The sequence below is a fragment of the Antennarius striatus genome, chromosome 6, assembly GCF_040054535.1.
Source record: "Antennarius striatus isolate MH-2024 chromosome 6, ASM4005453v1, whole genome shotgun sequence".
NCBI classification, from domain to species: domain Eukaryota; kingdom Metazoa; phylum Chordata; class Actinopteri; order Lophiiformes; family Antennariidae; genus Antennarius; species Antennarius striatus.
The window spans coordinates 19,765,092-19,792,078 of NC_090781.1; the positions used below are offsets into that span (position 1 = coordinate 19,765,092).

The 26,987-nt window shown below is 42.8% G+C and overlaps 1 protein-coding gene across 1 annotated transcript in view; it reads right to left on the reverse strand.

Moving 5' to 3' along the window:
- The window catches only part of lekr1 (Leucine-, glutamate- and lysine-rich protein 1), a 67,377-nt gene that overhangs the window by 28,156 nt on the left and 12,234 nt on the right, over positions 1-26,987 (reverse strand). The window contains exons 3-5 of the mRNA XM_068316518.1: positions 19,525-20,051; positions 10,710-10,787; positions 5,031-5,194 (exon numbers count right to left, since the gene is read on the reverse strand). Coding sequence (XP_068172619.1) covers positions 5,031-5,194; positions 10,710-10,787; positions 19,525-20,051 — 769 coding nt within the window. The remainder of the gene's footprint in view (positions 1-5,030; positions 5,195-10,709; positions 10,788-19,524; positions 20,052-26,987) is intronic.

Genomic DNA, 26,987 nt, shown 5'->3' on the forward strand with positions numbered 1-26,987 from the left:
TAAGAAGGTTCTGGGTTCAAATCCAACCTGAAGACTTTTCTTTGTGCCATTTGCACGGTCTCCCCATGTCTGCGTAGGTTCTCCCCTGGTTCTCCTGTTTCCTCCCATAAGCATGACTCTAAAATTGCCCACAGGCATGAATGTGAATATGACAGGTTATTAGTCTTTTGTGTGGCTCTGCAGAGTCATTATGTACCGGAGGATTTGTTAAAACATATTTTACCATATTTTTACAGCCACAGTAAACAAAAAGCCCTTTTTATGTGTTTTATTTCTGCATCCTCTTCTTTTGCATGATAGAACCGCTCACATTAACATCACCAATAGAATTACCATGAACACCAAGCACAAAGCTGGGTCTCTCTGCTGAACAAAGCCTCTGTGTGAGCATCTGACTGGTAACTCACACAGCTGACAGTCAAGCATTGTGGGTAGTGGAGTGTGTCAAAAAGTGTTGCATGTTTTTATTGGTGCGTAGCTGTGCCTGCGTGCGTGTGTGTGTATGTGTTGTTTATTTAGAGTTGTCATTGAGGGTCCTCCACATGAGGGCACAGTGGCTGTGGCTCTGGAGAGCTCACAAACTGATCCAGCCATGTCAGCCTGACATTATCTTCTTTGTACCCCCACACTCACACACACACACACACACACACACACACACACACACACACACACACACACACCACACACACACACACACACACACACACACACACACACACACACACACACACACACACACACACACACACACACACACACACACACACACACACACACACACACACACACACACCTTACCTCCTTTTTGCAGCTTTTAGCTCAGTGGCAGGTCCAGGATATTTTTTTGATCAGGGGCCGTGAAGGAGTCCCATCTCCTTATTCAGTGAAGTTTGTTTTCATTCATTTGCCATTGGCTGTATTGCCTCAGGCACACACACATAGCTGGATGTATATGTAATGCAAGTTATGCCTTGTCTGAGCACTCTGTGTAAACCAAAACAGCTCCTATAAACTATTCTTTCATGAATAATGTTTTTAGATGTATTATATTTTGAACCAGTTGCATATAAGGCATCAGACATTTTTTTTACCGTGTGTGTGTGTGTGTGTGTGTGTGTGTGTGTGTGTGTGTGTGTGTGTGTGTGTGTGTGTGTTTGTGTGTGTGTGTGTGTATTTATGATAGCATCTCCTGCAGTTTAGAACAGCAAAAGTCAGGACTGAGGCCAAACAAGTGAGATTCTTAAGTCCGTTGTTTTTTTTTGTTTTTGTTAACATATTACTATTTAGAGGAAGACCAAAGAGGAGGTTTATGGATGTAGTGAAAGAGGACATGAAGGTAGTTGGTGTGAGAGAAGAGGATTCAAAGGACAGGGCTAGATGGAGACAATTGATTCGCTGTGGCGACCCCTGAAGGGAAAAGCCGAAAGGAAAAGAAGAAGAAGACGACATATCATATTCTTTTGAACTCCAAAACTTTCTAAAATTCAAATCAAATTCTTGCATGCCATTGGCCAGGCTTCCATGAACAATGTTATTATATTCATTGAAACAGAGGAGTAGGATAACACACCACTGCTGAGAGTTATTTCCTCCCACAATTCTCAATCTAATGGATTTTCTCAGACAATAAAATAATGAATTGCAACAGGAAATGTTTTGCAATTCGCAGAAGTCCATCTGACACAAACACACGGAGACATCAGGTGCTCCCGGTATGCCGCCATTCGCATGGAATGAGGCAACAGGAGATAATTTGAAGCGAGATTACAGCTTCCTCTGCAGTGACTTATTAACACACACAGCTGCACACAAGAATTCTTACGAGTCTACATACATAGCTATAATATCGCATTCTTAAGAGGTTAGCTACCGCAAACATTTTTTGGTTTACTATGCAGTAAAAGAAAAATGTCTGAGCCACAGATGCTTGGAAAAAGATTTTAGAGAACTGCAATGAGATCTTAATGCCGGGTAACTTTGAGTGACTCATTTCCTTAGAAATGGATCAAGAACATTGACTCTTTTTCACTCTACTTGAAATAGTCTGGTAGATGTTTGTGCGTCAGTCATTTTATTCCTAGTATGATATCAGATATCAATCATACAGTTTATTTTGAATGTCATCACTGAACATTTATATAATAGCACTCTTGGAACAATGACACAGGTAGGCTGACTGACAGGCTTATGTGGAAACGGTGCTGGGCAGAGACAGGATATTCTAGAAAACTTTGCTCAGTTGTGCGAGAACATATTTAATGTTTCGCTCTGTTGTCACTGCCAACACACACACACAGTCACACACACACACATGAATTAGCTTCCAGGCAAATAGATATAAACTGAGGAAGGCCCAGGGTGTTGGCAGATGGCTGTGGTTCAAGGTTCAGTCACACAGACACGCACGCCCACGTACAAGCGTACATATTCACACACCCTTAGTCATGCTCACAGCCTTTCACCTTAATTTTCCTGTCAACGCTCCTTCCCCATTTCCAAAACACTTAAAGAAATCTCCCAAACTCTAGAAGCTTCCCATCCATCACCTTCAGATCCAGCTGTAAGAGTCACCAGATTAATAATGTTTTCATTTCTTCCTTTGCTCTCTGTGCTCCTCTTTGTCTTGCCCTCCGCAAAATTCCCCACCCCTTGAAGTTGTTGTCTGGTCTCCTCCCTCTTCTCCACCTAACCATAAACCACATTCATTTTCTCTCATTTGACAATCTCCTTATGTTTCCCTCTGTTTCCTCTCTTCTCCTTCCTTCTAAAGTTGGACGTGCAGTAAACATTTGGACAGGTAGCACTGTTAAGCTTCCAGCTAACGTCCATTTAAATTTGGAATCTTGCCGGTTCCTAGCCAAGGTGTGTATTGTGCAGAGGTCTGGAGTGTAATCCAGAGAAGCTCAGGGGTTTTTCACACATTTGAGATGGAGTTAGACCACTTTTTGCACACACACGCACGCACGCACACACACACACACACACACACACACACACACACACACACACACACACACACACACACACACACACACACACACACACACACACACACACACACACACAGCAGATTCTGATCATATAAAAGCATGCTTGAAACATTTTTTACTATACTGTGCATCTATGCATCTATGAAGATAATGAAAGAATTCAAAATGAATATTTTGAAAGATATCTTTTTGACATGTTTTTCTCTATTTTTATCATACAGACCAGATGATCAATCCAGCAAGAAAATAATCTGCAATGAACCAACAACAACTGACAGAAACTCAACACCAAATCATTGTTCAATGCATTAATCACATTGTCAACAGCACCTGACCAGAGGCGTGTGAGTTCTCTACTCTTCTGTTAGACATTCTTACAATTCTTGTATTGTGCTCTGTGCCTCGTTAGCCTGCAGCTCAACCCATCCCGTTGGAGTCATGTGATGCATCTTGTTGCTTTTCTCATGTCTGGTTGTGCACCCCGTCCGTCCCATCTGATGTTGTTGTCAGTCTGATTTATGACTGTCACCTGCTCTGTACTGTGGTGACCAGAAAACATTTAGCAATAAAGTGGAGCTTGACACGTCATTCAGAATTCAAATGTTCAATTCACGGCAAAAACATATGGTAGCTGTTAGTTGATGGTCTAATGGGATGTACACATGTGAACCACATGAGACTGACACAATTTCTTTCTGTGATTAAATTAGACAAAATAAATATAACTGCTGATGGAAAGACAAGATACAGACAATACACAACCTCTAAATTCGGCTGAACGATATCTGAGTGTAGATTTGTTTGGGATAAACCTGAAGCTTTCTGTGACCAAATACATGTGAGTGCATGAATGTGAGTGCGTGTGCATGAATGTGAGCGTGTCTGTGTGTTGGTGCATGCGTGTTGCTAGCTGTGTATTTTTGCAGCAGCTGCCTTTGATGCTCACGCCACTGAACAAACACACAATCACACAGCATTAATACAAACAGTAGACAACTTTGTTCCTCTTCTTTTAAATCTCCCTCTTCCCCAAACACACACACATGCCGACAAAGTTGTGTTTGTCACTTCAGAGAGCATGACATTGACTAACCCTAACCCTGCTTGCCGACCAGAATCCTCAACTTAACATTAACCCTAGACCAGAAGGTCAGATTTATGTCCCTAAAACATGAGTAATACACGCACACACACACACACACACACACACACACACACACACACACACACACACACACACACACACACACACACACACACACACACACACACACACACACACACACACACCACACACTTATATATATATATATATATATATACACACTGCAGATGTCTGGAATGTGCAAAGAGAGAACAAGACCCACCCATGAGGTGATTCGGAGGTTAGCTCTCCATTGGGCATTTTATGTCAACGATGAACACACAAGTACGCACGCGCACGCGCACACACACACACACACGCGCCTCTTGCTCACAGTGCCTTTAAAGTTTACAGTAAGAGTTTTATCCGTTTACAGCATTTACGCCCATGTAGCGGAGAGCGCTCTCATCCCTCCCCAGGTTACATTCTCTCAAAAGGTTTCCAGAGTCTGTGTAGTGACTGTAAACACACATTTACACACAAACACACACACACACACACACACACACACACTCACACACACACTCACACACTCACACACACACACACACACACATAGTGACAGTTTATTTGGCACACACACGTTGTAGTCATTCATTGTTGATGCTCCGTTCAGAACTTAAGGAGTCCATGTTACACTTAAACTAATATTTATTCCTGCTGAGAGATGACAGATTTACTTGACTCTCCTTGGGCCCCTTTTTAATCTGACATTTCTCTTTCATGTCCAGCTCAGTATTAAAATGCACATAAATTATCCTTGTAAGCCTCAGTCTCTGTTTCTGTTTCACGCTCTCTGTTTATACTACATTAAAATGTGGAGCGTTAGGTGGTGTGTGTGTGTGTGTGTGTGTGTGTGTGTGTGTGTGTGTGCACATGTGTGTGCATGCTACCTGAGGACACCTGTGTGCTGTGATGCAGGATATCAGATCTGAAGGTCTGCCAAGCCCCTGTCATCTGGTGGAGGAAACCCCGTAGCGATGTGAGCTCACTGCGGCAGGAGTGTAGCGTCGGGACGGTCTTATGCAGGGCCTGCTGCTGCCGGACACACACACCTCTGACACACACACACACACACACACACACACACACACACACACACACACACACACACACACACACACAGACATACACACACACATACACACAAAAATTCACAGCTAAAAAATGTCATATGTCTAATATATTCTGAAAGATTTGATCTCTACATCACGAATGTTAACATTTCTGGACGTCCTCAGGTTGTCACATAAATATAAATAGAGTGTTGTTAATGGTAACCTTGGCAGCTGTTAAAAAGTGTGTGAATAAGACACCACTTCCTACTTCAAGTGTATCTTAGTAAAAATGAGTTTTTATATTTTCTCTCCGCCCCTTAAAAACACTTTGTCTATAACTCTTCATGCCTATTTCCTCCATTGGAGTCTCATCAGCATCAGGGGAGAAGAATGTGGTTATAGCTCCCTGATGTGATTGTTTGCAACTGTGGGCTTTAAAAAGGTTTTTACATTCTGCAACAAAATTCCTTGATAAATCTTTTTTTTAAACGCAACTGCTCTTTCAATTCAAAAAATGTTGCTCCGCTGATAAAAATATCCTAAAATCACACAATACTTTTCAAGAATTTAACATTGAACTTGTTTTTTTTTAACCATAGAAACAGAGATATGAAAAAGTAACAAGAGGATTTAATAGAGACTCAGTCAACAAGTCAAAATTCAGCATTCTGACACTTGGTTCCTCAGAGTGTGATTATTTTTAAGTATGCAATCGTAATTTCTATGAAGGCTACAGTTTTATAGTTCCGCTGTTTAACAACATTTGAAGTCTGATGGGTATAGGAACAAGTTCTGGCTGGTTTGATTAATGTTAAATCATATGACAGTAAAAATCAGTATTCCTATAACTTCACAAGCCAGTGTGAAACTTTAGAGCCTTGAGCTGCTGTGAAAAATAAAGAATCGCAGATTGGAAGCAGTTGAATGAGGAAGAGAACCACACACGAGACTCTCTTGTCACGGCATGAAAAGACACAAACCAGCCAGAGTGGAAATGTCTCCAGCAGCGTCGACACAGATGGATCATGTGTACATTGTCCACACTGCTTAAGAGGGTCTAAGAGGGGCTAAAACAAATACTATGGAAGCTGTCAGTTTGAGTACAACCACAGATCCGTGCCTTCTGTCTCTGCTTCTGTATTAGACCTTTAAACTATTGGGGGAAAGTTGCCAACCAATGGAGGTGCGCTGAGGGTGTGTGGATCCCTAAGGAAGAGGACTCCAAGGACATCAGTCAGTTTCGAACCATTTCGCTGCGTCGAAGCATCGAAGGTAAGATTTTATTCAGCATCTTGTCACGGCGTCTAAAGGAGTTCCTTCTGAAGAACAGCTACATAGACAACTCTGTTCAGAATGGTGGAATCCCTGGAGTACCTGGCTGCTTGGAACATACTGGTGTGGTAACACAACTCCTCAGGGAGGCACACGAGAGGAAAGGTGACCTCACTCTGCTATGGCTCAATCTCGCCAATGCTTATGGCTCAATCCCGCACAAGCTCGTTGAGCTTGCTCTCAACCGACATCATGTTCTCAGCAAAGTCTCAGACCTTCTGGATTACTATAGTAACTTCAGGCTAAGAGTCACCGCTGGATCAAGTACATCAGATTGGCACCGGCTTGACAAAGGCATTATAACTGGCTGCACCATCTCAGTCATCCTTTTCGCCCTCGCCATGAACATGATAGTCAAGTCAGCTGAGGTAAAGTGCAGGGGCCCCTTGACAACATCAGGAGTACACCAGCCCCCAATAAGAGCCTTTATGGACGACCTAACCGTACCAGGCAGCAGGTGGATTCTCCAAGGCCTAGAGAAGCTCATCACCTGGGCAAGGATGAGTTTTAAGCCAGCAAAATCAAGGTCTCTAGTGCTCAAGAGAGGGACAGTAGTGGACAGGTTCCGTTTTTCACTGGCTGGAGCCACCATCCCATCCATCACAAGCCAGTTAAGAGCCTCGGGAAGTACTTTGACTATAGCCTCAAAGACTCTGCCTCCATCCATAGAACCAGCAAAGAACTTGAGGACTGGCTTAGCCAGTCTGACAAGACTGGCCTTCCAGGGAGGTTCAAGGCCTGGATTTACCAGCATTCCACCTTGCCCCGGATCCTGTGGCCTCTACTAGTGTACTCAGTACCGATAACAACAGTCGAGGGCATGGAGAGAAAGATCAGCTGCTACCTGCGAAGATGGCTTGGTCTACCACACAGCCTGAGCACCTCTGCTCTGTATGGCACCAGCAACATCCTGCAGCTCCCATTCAGTGGTCTTACTGAAGAGTTCATGGTGTCCAGAACACGGGAAGCACTGCAATACAGAGAATCCAGAGATCCAAAGGTGGCATCAGCTGGCATCCAGGTGCAGACAAGCAGGAAATGGAACGCAGGCATGGCCCTAGATGTGGCTGAGTCACGGCTGAGGCAGAAGGCACTGGTGGGGTCCATAGCAGCAGGGCGTGCAGGCATTGGCTTCTTTCCGTCAACCAGAGTTGACAATGCCCAGGGCAAGGAGCGCCAACACCTGATCCAGGAGGAAGTGCGGGCAGGTGTGGAGGAAGAACGAGCTAGCAGGATGGTGGGAATGGATCAGCAAGGAGCATGGACTAAATGGGAGAATGTTCTGCAACGGAAAATCACCTGGTCCAACATCTGGAAAGCAGACTTCCATCGCACCAGGTTCTTGGTCCAGGCTGTTTATGATGTCCTTCCAAGTCCAGCAAACCTCCACGTCTGGGGTAAAACGGAGACACCAACCTTTCCCCACTGTTCAGGATGGGGGTCCCTGGAACACCTACTCAGCAGCTGCCCAAAAGCCCTTGGAGATGGGCGCAGTTGCTGACAGCATCGCCACTGCCATCAACACCAGCAAAGGCCACCACAAACCAAAGACCATCACATTCCACAGAGCCGGAGAGAAGCCCAACATACCACCACAGGCAAAGTCCGGCCTCCTCACCTCTGCCAGCGACTGGCAACTGGAAGTGGACCTGGGCAGACAACTTAAGTTCCCTACCAGGATTGCATCTACCAGGCTTCGACCAGATATGATCATCGTCTCATATTCCACCAAGCAGCTGATCATTCTGGAGCTCACAGTGCCTTGGGAGGAGCGTATGGACGAGGCCAATGAGAGGAAATGTGCCAAGTACCAGGAGCTGGTGGAAGAGTGCAGGAGGCAAGGCTGGTAAACAATCTGCGAGCCCATCGAGGTGGGCTGCTCGGGTTTCTCAGGGAGTTCACTCTGCAGAGTGTTCTTGCGGCTAGGACTGGTCGGAGAGGCTAAACGAATGGCTATCAGATCCGCAACTGAAGCCGCAGAAAAAGCCACAAGATGGCTTTGGATTAAGAGGGCAGATCCGTGGGTAAAAGATGCTGGGACACAGGCCGGGGATTGATCACCCCGGTCGGGTCGCCTGGGCTGAGGGGTCTGATGTTCAAAGACCCCTCCCCCAAAAAAACCATATACATATATAATACATATATATATAATACATATATATATATATATATATATATATATATATATATATATATATATATATATATGTATATATATATATATATATATATATATATATACATATCTCAGCTGTCTCAGCTCAGGTGACCATAAATCAAAAGCTGCGAGATGCTCTTACATTCGATTCCCTGTCTGCCAAGTCAGACTGTTTCTGTTTGTACTGTGTACTTCACCCTAATTAACTCACACACTGCATGGATACTGATTCGCTGACAGACACACCCCACTGCATTGTTTGGTTTATTTACTTCTTTGAAACATTTTTCATTATTTTAAACATATGTGCGGTCTACCACTTTCAAGTCGGGTTTGACCACCACAATTACTCCTTTGTCTTTCTATTTGGTTGGTTAATTATATGACCTAGCATTTGGAAAGGGGACAAACGGGATGACATTACACATGCAAATTAAACCTAACAGATCATACTTTCAGTCGGGGCTCACATTCAAAGTGAGCAACAGTGGATTTGCTGCTTGTTCAAATGCAGCTGCAAAATCTATATTTCACACGTGTGACTGACTTCTTTGTCACATAAATCTCTGATGCAAATTTTTGATAGAACACCGAAATGCCTTAAAGACTAAATGGCAATTAAACTCAGTTATTTTCACATTTTTTGTTTTTCGCAGATGGAGGGACTGAATGAGTAGAAAGAGATGGATGAGAGACCGATAATTAATTGAGTGAAAAATGAGACAGGGCATTGAATAAACACAGAGAAAGACAGACGGAGAGAGAGGGAGAAAGAGAGAGAGAGAAAGAGAGAGAGAGAGTAACCTTGATGTCCCCAAGAAAGGGCACAGCCATGATTTACACCATTCTCTCTCTCTCTTTCCCTATTTTTCCTCCATCTCTCTCACCCTCAAAGAACTGTGTTCAGACGAAAAGCACTTTGAGCAACATGAAAGATCACTAGTTCAGCATACACACACAACACACACACACACACACACACACACACACACACACACACACACACACACACACACACACACACACACAACACACACACACACACACACAAAATCAAGTCACAAACTCATTCAAAGTGTGCACGTGAAAAACTTGAATGCAGGAATAGAACATTCTGTTATTCCAAGAACACTTTTGAAGGAACATGTGGGTGAGAGCACACTGAACACTTTCCTATTTTCTTAACACACATGTCGGTGCGAACAGGCGTGCACGGTCACACAAATTCACCTGCAACAAGACAAGCCCGTTCAGACATTTACAGAAACTCGCCTGGGTCTTGCATGGAAAGCGATGTTGCAGTTCGAGTGGTTCTTATTTTTTCTTATCCATGGTTTGTGGCTAAAGATGATCAAAAGTGAATGGTGTCTTGTACGCGATTGAATGAGCAGGGGGACATGAAGAGAGAGTGTGTGCCTGCATGCAGAGGCGAGCAGGGCACGGGCGCCGGTTTCTTGTCACGAGAGCCGGTTTCATAATGTCAGATGGCATAAATCATCCGTCTGACAAACCGAAGGAAGGGACAGATATGGACCAAATCTGGGAGATGGTGAAAAACAGAGAGACTGCTGGCATTAGTCGACCTGATGGCTTCATCGCTGAGGAGACTTCAATGTCAGAGTCCTGACTTTTGGTCCCTGACGTCTACTCACCTTCCTCCCACTCTTTTCACATCCACCTCTCTCCTCAACTTTTTACTATCGCTCACTGCTCTTGTCTTTCACAATCTCCACATTCATTTCAAGAGGCTCCGCTGAATTTCCTCTCTGTCCTAGTTTTATTCTCCTTTAATGGTTACCCTCTATCATCTCAGACAGTTGTTTCCCATCTGTCCTGGACTTCCTGTTATGCATCTGGTCAAGGAGCTGTCAGCTAATCAGGAGAAATGTCTGCACTTTGCTTTTTTTAATCTTTTGCTTTAGTGTTTCATCCCCATCTTGCTTTGCGAAACATTTATCATAATATCACATCCCTCGCTGTTTCATGTTGTTTCATCTATCTCTCTCTTTAGTTGATTTCCTTACCTGAGAATTTCATCTCGTTCCTTCTCTTTTTCTAGTAGCCGCTCCACTTCTTCCTTCGTGGAAACTGCAATTGCCAATCTGTCAAGAGGAAAAGAAGAATGAGGCACTCTTGAGCAATGGCCACTCATGAGGGAGTCTCAGCAGTAGATAACGCCACTTTACTCCCATGTGGTGAAATGAGCTTATAGACGATGTAAGTGAAATGATCAAGAGGAGAGGATGATCGCGACAAAATGGAATGAAATGAGAAATTAAAACGTTCCTTGGGGGTAACTGATATGAGAAGATGGGCTTCCCCACTTAGCACATCCTATCTTGTTTCAGTTAATTCAATATATAATATAGGATTATGTATGAATATGAGCAGAGTCAGCACAGGAGAGATGCAACTGTTAATATAATTGACATGCAAAATAATTTGAAGAGGAAAGAACTACAGATCTTGAGAAAGACTTAAAGGTAAGTTGTAATAATGGATTAAAAAATGAGGGTCAATCCAATTTATATTAATTTTTTATAAATTTTCCAAACTACTGACGCTCTATTCAAGGTGTACGCATTCAGTTTTAAGAGCCAGAAAAAAATATTGGCATAAGACTAAAGATTTTACAATATTTTGAAAAATACGGCCGAACAAGACTAGTTATTGGGATGACCTGTACCCTGTGAGTGTTTTTAGACTGCCTGAATCCAGACAAAAGAATCACTTGAGCAGACTTGAGAAAAAGTGCAATCAAACACGCAGTGAGACTGCGTGACCTGGACACAACAGAGACAATCCCACAAACAAGACCGACAGCCAGAGGGAGAAAGTAATAAATATAATGAGCAGTCGCTATCACAAGGAGCAGACTAGACAAATAGAGACTAAAATCAGACAGGTAGTAATCACAACTGAGTTTAAACAAGAACGGTAATTTGAGCGAGATGCAGCGATCCAGCCCGGGGATTTTCTGCTTGTTGGCAGCACTTTAGAAATAAACAAATGAGAAAGTGCAAGAAAGCTTGAGGGTCCATCCATTAAAGATTCAAAGCGTTAAACTGCTCTATATGATGCCTTGATACCACTTGATACCAGAGTTCACATTGATGATTCTGATGACATCTGAACCAGCGCCATTCAGCAAATGAAGATGCAGCTAAAAGCTCACGATCGATGGCAAGTGAGCCTTTCATCTGGTCGCCTCTCTCCAGCCTGGACTGGTCTGAAAAGGTAAAAAATAATCATCCATGCACGGAGCTTCAGTCTTAGATGAAGAAAGTGCTCATGCTGTGTTGGTAGGGGTGTGACTGAAGAAAAATTATTTAAAAATCGGTCATATTTTTTCTCTTTTTCTCATTCTCTATCAGTGTTGGATCAACGTAATGTACTTACACTGATTTTGTGGCCTGAGAGGAGAAAGTATCATAGATAAACAGAAATTAAATCAAAGATAAATGTTATTTTTCACTATTTGTGATTAGTTGCATGAACAGCAGGATGAGACTGTGTCGAACAGGATATGGGTGTAATGGTTGCGTTCGTGCATGTGTATGTGTGTGTGTGAGAGAGCGAGAGAGAGAGAGAGAGAGAGACAGAGACAGAGACAGATACAGAGAGAGAGAGAGAAATATTTGTGTCTGATTGGGTGTTTACATGTAAATTCATACTGTGACCATAGCGAAGCTAACTTAGCCTGTGAGTGTGTTTTCCTTTTCCATTTTAGCGTGTTCATTTGAATGTTTGCCACTCTGACCAAGTCTGGGTTAGTTTGTGAACCTCTGTGTGTTTGTGTCCATGTGGTCGTGTGACATGTGTGTATTTGTGCATGAATGCTTTTGGAATGATGGCAGCCCAGACTCCTACTGTTCACCCATCTGTCCCCACCGGTCCCAAAGCGAGATCAGAAAGAACACTGCCTTGAGAGGGGTGTTTGTGCGTGTGTGCGTGTGTGTGTGTGTGTGTGTGTGTGTGTGTGTGTACACAAATCTGTGTGTGCTTTGTGTGCTTGAGCTTGAGCTCCTGTTCCCAGGGCGTCGGCTGTCAGTGGAATAACTACGTATCACAGCGCCAGCGACCGCCTGCCAGATTAGAGATACCCCCTACCAGCAGCCCAAATCAACTGCCCCATCAGGACATGTGACACCCTGGACACGCTATACACACAAACAAGCATGCACGCACATGAACAATCCTTCGAACACATCAACGACACAGTATTATCATGACCTTCCAAGTCAAACTGATTTTATTTCGGAGTGAGTGCGTCGAACACGTTAGAAGTTTTGTGTTGTTTAATATTTTCAGAGCTTTGTACTGAAGGTCAACGTCACACAAAGCAACACTTAACTTTCCGTAACAGGCTAATTTTGAGCAACCTGACTGAGGACAGAATGTTCTGTGACATTATGTCTCCTTATCCACTGTTTGTTCCAAGCTCACAATTAGAGTTAAATCAAATGTACTATTGTCATCACTTGGCTTCAGACATTCATTCTACTTTCCTGTCTGATTATCCAAATCAACTAACAGCTTCAAATAATAGCTTTAAGGTCAATTGTTTCTTTAATGCCATTGTTGCTTTTAATTAGATGGGGGTGTCTCCAGCCACAAGTTCCTGCATTGTGAAACAGTATTTCATTGCCTTGTACTTGTACATGTGTGATGACAAAAAAGTTGAATCTAATCAAATCTAATAATCTTTATACTCTTGGTTGAGAGGTAAAAGGTTTGGGTTCACACAGTTTTTCTTGGGATTCATTGTGGTCAGCGATGGACCTCTGTGAATTGGACTTACACGTAGAACTGTTTAATGAGCGCTCGACTAACTGTGGTTGTGTGTGTGTGTGTGTGTGTGTGTGTGTGTGTGTGTGTGTGTGTGTGTGTGTGTGTGTTCGGTCTGGCTTTTTCTTATCATTAGAGGAACATAAAAGCTTCTCCATATCAAAGCGTCATCTGTTCACCCACTGCGTTTGTGCATGTGTGCGAGTTAAAAGACCGTTTAGATCAATGACTCGGCAGAAAGAAATGTGAAAGCTAAAAGCCATTTTACTTTGACTAAAAATGAGCGCAGACAGGAGGTAACAAACTAAGAGACATCAACACCCACAGATAGTCACACACACTGTGCAGCTTTCACATTTTTGTACAATTAAAAAGCTGAAAGACAATTTTCTCCCAGCAGCGGGATGACAAAAAGGCGTTCATATCGTATGAGACATTATATGACGACAAGGGTTCCTTGAAATCAAGGATCATCAAAGGTTCAATAAACTTCTGAGCACGTCACTCGTATCTTATTTCTCGTTTATCTTTGACCTTTATACATATATAAGCAAGTTCTTATATAAATCTTTGGCATTTAATATACTCCGGAGCAGACATATTACAATCTCTTCATAGCTAGAGTGAACACCATATGGTCAAATTCATCCCTGTCATCCACAAATCCAAAGCATCAAATGAAACACTATAAATTTATTCATAGGTTTGATCCAATACCTCATGAATCTTAGAGGTAATCCCTGCTGTGACTTCAGACACCGACCCCTTTCTTCATAAATGGATTAATACATTCTGAGAAAACTCAAGTATTATGTCTGATATTATTAGGAGAGGCAACCCTACTTGAAGCGATTACTTAATGACACCTCGTCCTCAAAAATAACTGTAAAGAATTGGCGCCTCGTGTTAGATGCTCTCACAGCTGCCAGAAAGTAGAGTGGAACTGGAAACCACCAAATGTACTAAATGTTGCACAGCTAGAGCTTTTTCCCGCAAGATTACACTGTCCAAAAACAGAATATTATTTGTTTGACAAGGCAGATAGAAAACATGAGTGTCCTGTCACCGCTTATTGTTCTGTATCAATTTACACACTTACCATTTATTTCTATCTGTGTTTACTGTGACTTGCCTTAGTTCGACCTGTAGAGGTTTGGGGAGGTGGGGGGTTGAAAGAAGAATAGAAAAAGTTTGGGGGACAACTATTTCAGTCCAAGTTATCAAAGCACTTGATGGATGTGTTTTGTTGTCTGCTGTTATGGTGTTACAGTAAAGATGCCATAACAATGATTGTGATCATTAAAACAGCACACACACACACACATGCACGCACGCACGCACGCACAAACTATGATATCATCGTGATATCCTCCAGTTGACTTCAACTCAATCTCAAAACAAACGCTGCGCCCATGTGTTTCATTTGGGGGTTGCTATGATACTTCTTCAACATGTTCTCCTTCATTGCCAAATAAACTGTCATTATGTGTGTGTGTGTGTGTGTGTGTGTGTGTGTGTGTGTGTGTGTGTGTGTGTGTGTGTGTGTGTGTGTGTGAGTGTGTGTGTGTGTGTGAGCGCGTGGGTGTGTTTCCGCATTCTTCAGACACACATTACTGTTTTTGTTTATGTTGCTGGCATGAGCCCCACAATGGAGTTGAGCCATCAGTAGAGCCGAATATAGGTCGTGTGTGTGTGTGTGCGTGTGTGCGTGCATGCGTGCGTGCATATGCATGCGTGTGTGTGTGTCTCAGTCCATGTGGTCTGATGTGGTAATGTGAACATGAACTTCGATCGCTGCTCGTACCCCACATGCTGGCTGTGTGATTCCATACATAACAGACTTAGCGCATTACCTCACACATATACAAACTCCATATTGATTGGTGTATTGTTTCTGTGGTCGCTGGATTGTGAATTGAAACCACATGAGTACATAATTAATCTGCCGTTCCTACAAATGGATGACTCTATTTGTTATCCATCGTTCATCTCTCTTCATCGTCTTATCAGTTTTGAACCATCCAGCTCTGAGTGTGTTTTTGCGTGTGGTCTCATGCTTTTTTTTTAATCACACTCTTCATAACTGCCAATTCAAATTTTTGTTACCATACACAGGAGATTATTTTACCTATTGCAGGTGTCCAATTGTTTGTATGCGCATGCTCACGCATATGCAGATTCATTACACACACACACACACACACACGCTGACACACAATCAGGTACAAACTGAGGCACGCCCAGGCTCTGCTCTGATCAGGAACCCAGCCACGGTGAAACAAACAGAGTGTATCAAGTTTCCCAACACTCCTTTCAACTCCATCAGCATGTGCTCGAGCTGCATGATATGTTTCAACCTGTCTTTGCTTAAATGTGCTCGGTCTGTCCATACATGTTTATCAGTTTGCTCTACTAAGGGGTAGGTTTTACCCCTGAGGTACTCTTAACTGACTTGTAAAGAGTTTTGAACAGATTATCCCAAAAAATGTAAATATAGAGCATTAAACAGAAAGTATGGCATGTGAGAAGGGTCAAACTGTGATTACAAAGAGTAAATGAATCATGGCTGATTACTTTTACAATACTGAGAATTTTTGGAGTGTCTCTGAACAGGATTGAAATGCTTTTACATGTACGTATATTTAATTTCAGCCATCTTTTTACAAGATCACGATACTTAACAATAGTTAATAATAATAATAATAATAATAATAATAATAATAATAATTCACACTTTATTGATCCCCAGAGGGGAAATTCTCTTCTCACTCTCTGTACATGCATATATACTGTATGTGTTAGTCTTATCACATCACACAGTGTTGTGAACAAGGCCCCTGAAACACAGCACACTAGGGGTCTTTAATCATGCAATTAGTCCAAGGGAGGAAGAGTGACGGGTCGCGCACGGAGGTCGAGCCCCAAATGAGCAGGTTGTAGTGGGGACGGCGCCTTGCTCAAGGGCGCCTTGGCAGTGGCTGGGAGGTGAGCTGACACCTCCCACTGTCAGCTCACACTCCAAGGGATGTCATGGCGGGAGCGGGAATCGATTCACCGATGGCCGGGCGATCCGTCTTCAAGACATCTGCTCCACCACTGAGCCACTGCCACCCCAGTTAAGTGTGCTTGTTACGATAAATGGGCCTTATGACTCACTTCTGTCTATTTGCATTTGATAAACAGACAAATCATAATCTGTAAAATGTGTAATATGACATGAACATGGCATACGTCTCTTTCTCGTTTCCCTGCCTCTTCCTTTCTGTTTGGCAGTGCTCCATCTCTTCTGTGTTTGAGCTTGTCTGGCAGGTGGCGTTATAAAATCAGATTTAATTACACTCTGCACATTAATACCCATCTTGGATTGTGTCTCCGTCACACACATGCGCATTCACACACTCTCAAACGTTCATGTCTCAAACACACACTTACGCTATCCTGTAAAACTAACAAAAGATCAGAGAGGAGGAAGGAAAGAACATGTCTAGGGAGGACGAGGAAAGATGGGTGTGTGTGTGGCTTCAGTTCATGATTGTATTAGGATACCTAAACACAACACATATAAACTCTATCAGAAAGGCCACAACCTTCAGAAAACCCTCTGGCTAGAGATATTTATATCAGCTCTAGTGTATAATTTGCTGTCCTTTAATTGTAAATTAGATAATCTCGAGACAAAAGCTCGATTAAATCCCTCACCTAACAACAGAGTTACACTCCTGCTGTGTAGCCACGCATTCAGAACATCCTAATTATCTCCCACTCACATGCTATATTTCTCCTCCTCTCCCTCCCTCTTTTTCCTTTTAATCTTACCTCCTGTGTGAGCATCAACTGATGCTACGACTGCACTAAAACACTGGCGTGTTGCCGGTGTGAGTGTTTGTGGATTGACAGAAAGAGAGTAAGAATTCAATTAGTTGGTAAAGAGGTTAAGAATCAATCTTTAATTCACTTTTAAAAAAATAACCCTACTACATTTAAGTGCGAATTCACAACGAAATCATAAAGAGGGACGCAACTCAACAGCTGTCGCCCCAGGCTGGCCTCTCACGCAACAGTGTGTCGTGAACCATTAGCTCTCAATGAACTTTGACCTCCTGACCCACACTTGGCCACGAGGCTCCAGAACACAACTGTGTTTGTGCGTATGTTTGTGTGTGTGTTTGATTCAGTGAGAGGCAGTGTATGTGAGGCATAATCAGCTTACATTAGTGGATTGGCTCACCAGTCTACCCTACCCACAACAACATACGGATGACCCAGAGCGCAGAAGGCTGGACGAGTGGACTGAGGACACGCACACAAACAAAGAGCGAATCGACAACGAGCCGATACAAGCCGGACCTTTAAGCCTGTCTTTGACATTTCTGCACTGTTATCTCTGCTTATATATTACCACAATGTAAACACAGCTAGTAAAAGACCTAATAATAGAAGATAAATGTCGCACTAAGTATCTGATAGTGGGTTTAATTTACCTACAGGATGAGAAAAGTATAAAAATAAGTCAGATTTCCACATTAAATGGCATTCTTTATGTTGGTATCAGAGTATCGATGAGTGAAAGCAGTGTGTGTGTGTGTGTGTGTGTGTGTGTGTGTGTGTGTGTGTGTGTGTGTGTGTGTGTGTGTGTGTGTGTGTGTGTGTGTGTGTGTGTGTGTGTGTGTGTCTGTGTCTGTGTGCGCTCAGGGTGTATACCTGAACGGTTTCCAGCTGAGCTAACAAGAGAACCTGTTGAATGTGTGTGTTGGGTAATACAATTAAAAGAGATTAAACCAGACAAACCTCCTTCCAGGCTGCTCAGGTCCCTCGGTGGCCCTGAAAAGTGTCATGAACTTCAAACGATGGTCATCAAAGCTCCAGAATTAGACTTTGGTGTTATTATTTGAATGACAGTCATCAAGAAAAACAATATAATACATTATAAAACTGAAATGTTCTTTTATATAACGCTGTAACTGTTTAATACAGTAACTGTACTGCTTTAATGAAGGCTTGAAATGTACAGTAAGACTTTCCTATAAATCATTCTAGCAGATCCAGGCAGATCCCAGTTCTTCACTTTAACCATAACCCCTCATTTTTAACTGCCCCTCATGTTTGGACTTGCCCCTCATTACAGAGTTATGAGGGATAGTGGTGGAAATGGGAGGCTATTCATCATGTCATCAGTCGATGAAATAACTTTACAGTTGAGATAATTATTACAGACATTTATACATTGGCAAACAGATCCAACAGTCGGGTCATTGCTGCCGTGGCAGTTTGCCCAGTAGATTTCTTTCCTGCTGGAAATCCCACTTCTGGTCCCTTTTCAGGCGTCCCTCGCAAACATGAAAGTACTGTATTCTAGTTCTATTCAAACCTGATGCTGCAGCTGCTATCAACTAGTGATAAACAAGACCCCAAGTCATAGAGACTGGGCCTTAGTGTGGTCCAGTGTCCAGTCACCACCCAATGGTTAGAGGTGGAGCAAACCAATCACTATTCCAAGCATGTGAAAGCAGCTCAAAGCAAAAAACGATGTGTCTTCCAGAGATCGTTTGCTTACGCAAAGATGCTACGTGCATCCTGCTCAGAGGGATGAGGCTATTAAAATCTGACACTTGTTATTATTCGGGATGTCAAAGGCATTGTGTGTGACGATGTAAGTATCACGTAAGAACTCTAAATTTGGTTATTTTTTGACTATCTCTTGCTACGTCGCGAAAGGGACAATTATCGAAGAACTGGAAGTGCAAGAATCAGTGTTCTGACAAAATAAGTGGGGGGTTTGTCAAATACAGGCTTTTTTTCACCATTTTCTAGCTGGTGGGTGATGAAGTGTCTAATCGGACAGTGGAATATATAATTACATTGCAAATCTTGTGTCAGTGATGCACATGCACACACCAGACAGTGGGATACAGTTCTGATGCATCTCAGAGAGCATTTGTGTGTTTTGTGTTAACAGCATGACTCACAGAATAATTGCCCACATGAAGCTTGGTATTAGTGATCATTTCACACCAGGGATGGGAAACACAGACAAACACATCCACATCTCACCTCTCCTCCAGCTGTTGTTGGTATTCTCTCAGCTCCTCTGAATTTTTATTGGCCTTTTGAAGTGCATCTCTCAGAACTTTCTCTCCCTCCTCCATCCTCCTCTCCAGCTCCTCTCTCAGCTGCGTCAGTCTCTCCTTCTCTAAGCTGCCCAGCTCTCTTTCAAGCTGTCTCTCTTTTTCTTTGCCGATTTTCAGAAACTCCTCTTTCATGTCTCTCCACTTCGTCTCATGTTTTCGTTCAAACTCCTCTCTCAGAGCTCTTTCTGTATCTTTGCTCTTGTTTTCTAGCTCTTCTCTGGTTTTCTCTTCCTCCTTTGCCTGTCTCTCCATCTCTAGATGAAGTGCCCTCTCCCACTCCAGTCGGCCCAGCTCCAGTGCATGTCGTTGGGCTTTCTCCCTCTCTGTGATTTCCCTCAGTTCCTGGAGCTCAGCCTCCATCTGAGCGAGCTGGGTGGTGAGCTGATGGAACTCGTGGTAAATGAGGTAGCTGACGCCGCAGTAACGACACACCGTCTCGCTGTGCGCCATCTGAGGGGAAGAACAAACACAATTTGTTGAAGAGTGAGATACAATGCCACAAAAAGGAAGAAAGTATATAACATCTGTATATCAGAATGTACAGTACAAGACCTATGGTGTTTAGTCAACAGAGTTTGAAATCTGGAGGCATTTGATTTGTTGTGAAAGTGACTCCTTTGTACTTATATAAAAAATTGGGTCTACGGCAATTATTATTAATTCTCATACGTTTGATAACTGAAAGGAGAAAATGATCTTATCCAATAAATTTTTTTCAAGCAATCTCATCAGGTGTTATTGACAGTGGTGTGGCATCCAAAGGTATGTTATTAAATTGTCATTAAATTATTGAAGTGTGTGATATTTTCCAAAAGCTCTCCACCAACTTCAAACACCCGCTTCATTTTTCATAGTTAAAAGATCACTGAAAAAACAACAGCTATACAAACAAGGTGGAAAAAAGAATATTCTTTGGAACGGAGAAGCCTACTGAGAATATTTAGTGTTACACAAATGTGCTTGATGTCAGCTCATTAACACTTAATTTCCATTCTATTTCAGAGTCAATGAACCCTTTGGAGTGGGTGAATTGAACATCTGGGCCCATTTTAAATAAATGCATTAAAAAAATGCCACATTCATCGCAGATAATTTTGAGAAGCAGCTCAAAAACTGAATTCAGCTTTGTATGGTTTATTGTATGGAGCTTTGAGAAGTGAAATATCAAAGCTCTATATAGTAAAAATTGAGATTTACGTGCCGACTCCATCATTCAGACAAATCTGGTGTCAAAAACATCTTTTTATCTGACAGCGATTCAGAGCAGAACACAGATACTCTAATATTATTTTTACACTTGTCTGACAGAACAGAATGATGTTTCTACCTCTGTCTCTGTGTCTTTTCTTCCAGCTGTTACGTCTTTCGGATTAAATGGGAAAAGATCATGTTGGCGAGCTTTCATCTTCGTGGTGATAAGTGGGAGAAAGGCGGCTGAAATGCGGCTGACATGCTGATGGCTCCCACGTCAGGATGCTACAAATAGACTCCTACTTGCTGTCAACAAGGCGAAAGAAACTCACAAACAAAACTGACAGGAAGACAAATGTCAATAGATTTGTGTTTGTCTTCCTGCCATCGAGGCACCAGGTCAAACGGCCGTTTGGACACCCGCATCCACCATGAGTTGCACATTTTTAGTGGGCGCTTTATATTTACAGAGTAATCCCACAGTGGTTCTGCTGAGCTGGCTGTCCGTCTGCTCAACATTCCATTGACGACAAATGTTAAAAAAGAGTTATATATCATCGTGTCAAAAGTCTTTGTGGTCTGGTCCAGCTTTGGCCCCACTCGCCGGTAATTGATGCTGAACCTTTGATGAGAAATATCCTGTTTGTGACAATAAGAGGGCAGACGCTGAAAGGAGAGAAAAGAAAATCACATAACCAGAGAAGGTCAGCTCTGGGAAAGGGAATGCCAATAGTGCTGAACAATTTAAAGGTCAGTGATTCAATAATCAGATGAAAAGCTGCTGAAAATTAAATGAAAATTAGGTTAGGTGTCATCAGAGGGCTCCTCCTCTTGACGCCGCATGTGAGTTTAACAGATGTGCATTGTGATATTGAAATCAACACAATTTACATTGTAATATTAGTTTCGGTAAAGGACTGAACACTATCAAAATTAGAGAACTTTCATTCAGTCTACAGTCTAATGGACTCTTAAGCAAATGTTAAAAAAAGACATTGATAAACTTTCTTCTCTCTCTCCTTCTGCCTCTCTCACTTCCTTCAAAATAAAAGTTGAAAAGAGGTTTGGCAGACGTGACTTTCTGCTCATTTTGACGTGACAAACGACTGACAGGTGAGGCCTATTAGAAGAGTCTCTCCCTCTGACTCTTTCTTTCTATCGTTCTTCTCAGCTTGCCAAGTTACCTCTCGATCCATAACAGGTCGAGGTTGAGGTTACGTCTGCCTCATGACTTTCTGACAGTGAGATTCTATCTTCTAGTATCCATGGTGAAATACAGAAAAAAAAAACAGTCTCAGTACTAGTGGTAACGTATAACATATTCACCGTCCCTTTGCAGGTTTTTGCAGTTTAGAGCAATTTACGTTTTTGGTACATTTTTTTATTATTTGTTGCTCAGTGGACTCACACTATTGTGTCACAAATAGTTTCGTAGTTCTTCTTAGTTCTCCTCTGAGGATGGCACATTTTTATGAACTGAAAGAGAATTATTTACAACACAGATATGGAGATGGAATTGCACGTTTCATTCATATCTGTTCAATATCATGTATTTTTTATTCATCCGACATGGGAAGGTTTTTCTCTGAATTGGACCTATCCCTGAGGAGCAGTGGAATCCCATATTTACAGCAACCTAGGAAGCGAATTGGAGTTTAGTATCTTGGTTAAAGATACCTGTACATGTACGTATCATGACAATTGAATCATCGACCTTCTGATAGGTGAATGCCCAAAATGGACAATATACTGTAGATTCTATTTTTTGCCTGAGTTCATTTACAGCTTTCTTCTGTGTTTGGATGCTTGTGCGTAGCAATGGTCTCACTGTCAAGGGTTGAAAACACCCTCACGCCGGTCATTTACCCCTGAGAAGGTCTTGAGTCAGACGGAAGAAAAAATGGGACAGAGTGGAAAGAACTGAAGGGGAAGAAGTGTATTAGTGTGGGAGAGGAAAATGCTGCACAACATGACAATGTCTTACATTGTGTTCCTACAGAGAGCACTCAGGAGAATATGGGCTGTTATGTTTTTACTGTGTGTGTGTGTGTGTGTGTGTGTGTGTGTGTGTGTGTGTGTGTGTGTGTGTGTGTGTGTGTGTGTGTGTGTGTGTGTGTGTGTGTGAGAGAGAGAGATACTGAGACCAAGGGAGAGTGAGTGCGTGCAAGTATGAGCAATATTTGGGACAGGGGCTCAGGGGGTTTTAGGGTTTTAGTGTTTACTGTGCAGATGTCCTCCTGATTTCTGCAGGCACAGATACAGCAGGAACTACTGTGTGTGTGTGTGTGTGTGTGTGTGTGTGTGTGTGTGTGTGTGTGTGTGTGTGTGTGTGTGTGTGTGTGTGTGTGTGTGTGTGTGTGTGTGTGTGTGTGTGTGTGTGTGTGTGTGTGTGTGTGTGTGTGTGTGTGACTGTGGGAGTCGCATTCCAATAATGCATAATGTATGCGTGTTGGAGGATGGCCGTGCATTTATGACGTCACCACTAAGAGCGACGTCATGAAGACTGAAAACAAAGGGACAATACACAATGTCAAAGTGACCGGAGGGCAAACCAAGCCACAGCAATGCTTGATACACAAACAGACACACACGCAGCATTTAAATTGGCACCAACAAAGAAAAAGCACAAAAAAATACATGGATAGGCGTAGCTGAGTTTGCCAGGGAGGCGCTGCGGGTAGTGATTCACAACAAGATTTTACAGGGGCTGCTTGTGATGTCACCTATAAGACTCCTTCTGTTTTATGTTTGTTGGTTGTTGAGTGGAAGAAAACTGTAAAAAATCAGACTGAACATATCATAACTCTTAATAGCACCATGATTTATAATCCATTTATAGCAGTACTTTCTGCTGAGGTACAGTATTTCTGTGGAGTAAAATTTGACCTCCCATGTGATTGGCTATTTGTCATACTTCCTGTAAGGCTCTGCTTCCATAACCCCAGTCCTGAAAGCCATTCTTGCAGCCATATTTTTTTTAGATACGGGCCAGACTCCTTGCTGAACCTAAGGCACATCCTATTTAGGCTACGTAGGATAGAAGCTCGCTCCTGCCTTTAGGTTTTCCTGAATGTAGGAGGTAAAGTCCCTTCATTGTCTTGAAAAATTGTTCCAGAAAATCCTCGCAGTTTCCTAACAGTTTGTTAGGATTGATACCTTATACATAAATATTGGAAACAAATGGCTTGGTTGCTAAGCCAATCTGAAAACATATGTGCTCGTCTCCTTGTGGTTCATGCAGGTGTGTGTGTGCATGTTTGTGTGTAACATGTAGCGTGTGTGTGCATATTAAATTGTGGTATCATGTTTGGTTGTGGTGGTGTCCTAATGACATCACTTGCATGAGCGATGAAAACGGAGGGAGGGAAGTTCATCGTTCCAGCGACCTCAGGGTTGAATCATGGCGTAGCTATGGCTACTGCACACACACACACACACACACGCACACACACACACACACACACACACACGCACACACACACACACACACACACATACAAACGGACACACAGATTTCTCACACTCCTACAAAGCAGCACAAACACAGATCACAGGGGCAGACAAAGGAGACCGAAGATGCCCAGACCAACACACACATTAAAACCCAGGAAGGTACAAACGCAAACACGCACACGGGTTCAAACAAAAGACATAGACAGACACATACAAAGGAAAATTTACTCACATGAGCGTCTTGAGACAACAGGAAACACCCACACACACACAAACTGAAACACAGACACCCTGAGGGCAGAATGTCTGCGTTACCCCCTGGGGTTGTGTGTTACGTGACTAAGTAAGGCCCCGCGGGAAGACCCCTTACCCTGAGCACTGACACGATTACTTCGCACTCCAACCAAAAACCAATCCATCTGTCCCTCTCTCTCTCTCTCTGTCACACACACACAAACACAGTACCTGAGAGGAGAAGGACACAAAGACAGTGTGAATGAAACACGGAGGTGATAAAAAGAAAGAATGGGTAGGAGGAGGTCTTGTTGTTCTTGAAACAATTCGAAGCAGCAGCCAACAGATGCTTGGCTTCTACACACCAAACCTCTTTGTCTTCGAGTGCGCACAACCCTTTCCATGTGCGTCTCTCAATGCTGGAACACATGAAACCCATACACTCACATCTCAATTCATATGATAATTATTTTCTACAGTATATACATTAATTAAAAATGCATATTATGGAGTCAACATGAACTGTGTAACTGCAAAACAGGCATTGTGCTTCAGGGTACATCAGTGATGCAGTTCCATTCAAATGACAGGTTTCTTTGTTCAGTTCCAAGTTTCTTCCCACATGGGATTTAGTCATCTTGACGGTTCACGTTCAATAAACTGACCTTCATCTAACTCCAAGTCATCTGAAGACATTATACTTGTTAGGAAACTCGTTACGTTTAAGCTGCTTGTAGCAGATGCAGGCATGATGCAGTGAATAGCCGATTAGCTTCACTGATGTTGTCAACACTGGCTGAGTCACACAAAAAAACCCCTCCTGAATCCAAGCTGACCATTCACATGAATGTTGTCAAATTTTGAGTTTGACATGTATCTGATCTGGGATCACATGATCAAACTTCAATGTGATTTTGCCTTCAGAAAGCCCTGAAAATATAGACATACAGGACGAATGTTTTAGTCGAGCTCTCACGTCCTGGTCACATGAAGACAAAAACAAAGTCACCTTAAGTCATTTCAGCGTCTTTAATAAGTAACCCCAGAGCACCATCACTGTTCCTGAACCTCCAACACGTGTCTATGTCTACCCACCACCCCCTACCCACACCCCACCCACCACCTACACACACACAGTCCATGTTATCACCGGGAATGCCTCCATGCACCATCCATTAAACATGAAGCTATTACCTCTGGCCTGGAGTGAAACATTTAGAAGGGGTGGAGTGGTGTGGATGGAGGGTGGGGGGTGGGGAGTGACAGGGTGGGGGTCGGAGGGGGGCATTCGGTGGGCAGTTGGTGTCTTGGCAGGATAAGAAACATAATTAATTTACATGATGTCTCTTTAACTCCCTGCCTGTCTGGGTGTGTCTGCTCATTGTCATGCAGGGAGGGGGCGGGGGGTTTAAGGCAAGCAAGATAAGTAACAATTTATTGAAAATGTCTCTGTTCAGATAGACATTTACGCTCTATTCTTTCCACTTCTCCACTTTTCCCTAATTCCCTTGCCCTCTTTATATCCGTTTCTCCTTCCTCCTCCTCCTCCTCCACCTCCTTCTCCTCTTCCGCCTCCTCCTTCAAAACAACTGTCCTTTCGTTCCCTCTCCTCCTCATCTTCCTCATCCTCTCCATCAGGCACCTCTGCCTCCACTGCTGCAGCTGTCGTGACCCATCTGGCTCATTAAAACACCAGAATAGGGTCACTGTCACGGACACGGACCTTTAATGCTACACACAGACACCAGACAGACACACACACACATACACACACACACGTATGCACATACATACATACATGAATGCACATCATACCATTCATGTCCACACGAACACACACTCTAACATGCATTCCATCACTAACGACTGAAGAGGCATGCAGTCACGTCCAAACACAAGCACGCACCGGACACACACACACACACACACACACACACACACACACACAGACACAGACACACACACGTACCTAGCTACACATCACTGCTGGCAGCATGGATCATCCAGTAACAGATTAAGAGGAATAATTTCACTTATTTAAAGATCATGATTTAAAGAGTTTTTGACCAAAAGCAATTAAAAATCAATTAAAGTACAGTAGTTCATTTTTCTCACTTCCCGGGTCAGCCCAGTTCACTATGCCTCATGGTGCTGTATAGCTTTAAATATTAAGGTGCAAATTAACACCAGACCAGTCTAGGATTAAAAATTAAACAAAAGCAAAATCATGCAGGGCTGATGTTAGAATGATGTGAGCTGCAGAGACACAAGTAAATCTGATCAGATTTACAGTCAGTGACCAGTCACTGACTAATCTGACAAAACGAAAATACAATTAAAACTATCGAGTATCATGTTTTTCTCTTAATTGCGTGGATCAAATAAGTAGGTCAAGAATTAACAGAGAGACTGGAGTAATCTAGATCCAACAGATCTTCACCAACAGACAAAGCAATTAATTTTTTTCTAATCCTCACTGAAACAAAACCAGAATACACTTATATGATT